This window comes from Heterocephalus glaber, unplaced genomic scaffold (assembly GCF_053883595.1).
Source record: "Heterocephalus glaber isolate CG9 unplaced genomic scaffold, H.glaber_assembly_v1.0 deba00001745, whole genome shotgun sequence".
In the NCBI taxonomy this organism is placed as follows: Eukaryota; Metazoa; Chordata; class Mammalia; order Rodentia; family Bathyergidae; genus Heterocephalus; species Heterocephalus glaber.
The window spans coordinates 1829771-1831929 of record NW_028258451.1 but is presented as its reverse complement, the minus strand read 5'-3'; the positions used below and the strand labels follow the sequence as shown (position 1 = coordinate 1831929).

The 2159-nt window shown below is 69.2% G+C and overlaps 1 protein-coding gene across 2 annotated transcripts; it reads right to left on the bottom strand.

The window, feature by feature from the left end:
- Positions 1-183: 183 nt before the first annotated feature.
- Nat14 (N-acetyltransferase 14 (putative)) lies at positions 184-2071 on the bottom strand. Of its 2 annotated transcripts, none has more exons than XM_004866642.4 (3): positions 1995-2071; positions 1584-1699; positions 184-1183 (listed from the first exon to the last, which is right to left on the bottom strand). In XM_004866642.4, exons 2-3 carry the CDS (start codon positions 1653-1655, stop codon positions 635-637), a joined length of 621 nt encoding a protein of 206 aa, XP_004866699.1. In that variant the 5' UTR covers positions 1656-1699; positions 1995-2071; the 3' UTR covers positions 184-634. The 2 variants fall into 2 exon arrangements, with proteins under 2 accessions (XP_004866699.1, XP_021101451.1); XM_021245792.2 differs by having other exon boundaries at positions 1882-1999.
- Between the last annotated feature and the right edge of the window lie 88 nt (positions 2072-2159).

Sequence of the window (2159 nt, the reverse complement as noted above, 5' to 3'; positions counted from 1 at the left end):
CACACCAGCCAGCTGTGAGGGAAAAATTCGGTAATGGGGAGCGTGACTCAGAAGGCCTGGCAGAGACCGGGCGGGCGGCCGTGAGCTCACGAGCTCCCCACCCCACCACTCAGCAATTAGCGGCCAGGCAGGCGGGCAGAGGGTTGAGACGCACTGGGAAAGGCATCAGACGGAGACAGCACGCAGCAGTTCCAGGCTTTATTAACAAGTGGGTGTAAAAATCCAGACGGGGCTGGGGCCCTGCAGCCCCCGCCTGGCTCCGTGGGAGGTCTCGCCCCTGCTCACTCGGCCTCCCCTCACCCCAGTGTCTCCCCGTGGGACACAGCACAGGCTTCACAGTCACACGGACCGGGGGACTCCCTGCAGACAGCCTCGAGGCGGGGCTTGGGTGGGCGACCTGGGCCCCGAGAAGGATTCCTTGCCCTGAGTTCAAACGCTGCACACAGCGCACCGGAAGGCCGGCCGGCAGCAGGATGGGCAGGCGTGTGGGGGCCCAGTGGGCCCAGGCCTGTGTCTGCACCCTGGGCGGGCTGCAGCAGTGCAATGCGGGCACTCGGTGGGCGCTCGCTCACTGGCCCCTCGCTCTCTGCTCTCTCGGGCGCTGCCTTCTCTCCTGCCCCAGCTGGGTCTGCAGTCACAGGTCCTTGCTGAACTCCCTCACCAGCGTGTAGCCCATGCAGCCCCAGCCGCCCTCAGCCTGGTAGCCGCAGCCCTCCAGCAGCCCTACTGCCCCCCCAAGCAGCACAGCCACTGGGACCACAAGCCGGGCCCGGGGACCCCCCACGCCACCCGCCCAGGCTCGGGCCCGGTCCTCCGCGAAGGCCAGCAGCCTGCGGCCCACGCCCTGGCGGCGGTGCCAGCGAGAGACGGAGAGTCGCGTGACCCGGGCTCCATCCCCTGGGGTGGGGCCAGGAGCCAAGGCCAGGACTCCACACACGTCACCAGAGCCCCGCACGGCCACCCAGGGGCCCCCCAGGCTGTTGGGGGGAGGCAGAGAGCCCCACCGGGCTCGCAGGCCCAGCTTCACAGCGGCCACGGCCAGGAACACGGGCAGCAGGAGGGCCAGGGCGAAGGAGGCCAGGACGAATCGCAAGGCACTGCTGGCCGCTGCCAGGAGCAGCAGGGCCGGGGGCCGTGTGAGCGCGTGGAGGGCCACGCGGTTTTCAGTGTCCTTCACGCCAGCCTGTGGGCAGGGGGAGTGGGATCAGGCATCCAGCACGTCAGGGCCCCGGGAGAGGAGCAGAAATGGCAAGGGGGGAGGCAGCGTGGGGCACCAGGGGTGGGTGGCTGAGTGGGCAGGGAGTGAATGAGCTGTGGGAGTCCGACTCAGTCGAGGTGCACAGTCGGGAGCTAGAGGAGCGACCCCTGGAGGATGGGTCGGGCTCAGGGGGGCCTGGATGCAGGGCAGCTACTGGGCTGTCTGTGGCGTGGACTGGGAGCTATGGTCCTGGGGCCACCCCCGTCCACCTGCTAAGGAGGAGACGCTGACAGGAGCCCAGGAGCCCAGGAGGTGAAGACCCCGAGGTCCGCTCTAGGGGCCGGGGCTGAGCCCGCTTGCAGCGTCCCACCGCGGCCCGCCTCACCTTCAGCATCTCCAGCACCAGGGTCTTCTCGTCTTCCCGCATCTCCCGCACGGACAGGTGGCTGGGGGCCATGACAGACCCGAGGCTGCCGGCCCCAGAAGGGAGCCGGCGTGCACCTGGGGAAAACACGTAGGTCGGCACCTCCGTCCCCTTGCCCCCCATGGTTTTCTCCAGTCGCGCCAGCTTGGACAATGGCGAGATGGGCCCCCCATATCCAGCGACCTTCCCAGTCTCCCCATCCTCTCTTCCCTGCACCCAGGGCGATCTCCCCGAAATGTGCTGCGCGCGGACTTGACACCTCGCAGCACGGCCCCGCCCCAGCGCCGGGGCGTCCGAGACTCACGACCCGGTCCCACACGCTCCCCTCCCGGCCGCAGCGCCCCGCGCTGCAGAGGGAGAGCCCGCGAGCACCTCCAAGGGTCGCTCCGATCCTTTGACAAGGTATAGGGAACGCAGGGTCGGGGGGGGGGGGGGCCCTGGTCGCTGGCGGAAGTGACGTACACGCTAGCGCGGAGGCGGGGCGGCGCCAGCTCTCCACCTTAGCAACTGTTGCCAAGCTTCCTCTGAGCCAAGCTG

Bases quoted from the DNA above. Each gene is read 5' to 3' on its own strand.
- Nat14 (XM_004866642.4), bottom strand. From the start codon at position 1,655: ATGGCCCCCAGCCACCTGTCCGTGCGGGAGATGCGGGAAGACGAGAAG. The intron at 1,184-1,583 runs GTGAGGCGGGCC...CCCTGCCCACAG, and splicing joins TGGTGCTGGAGATGCTGAAG to GCTGGCGTGAAGGACACTGA.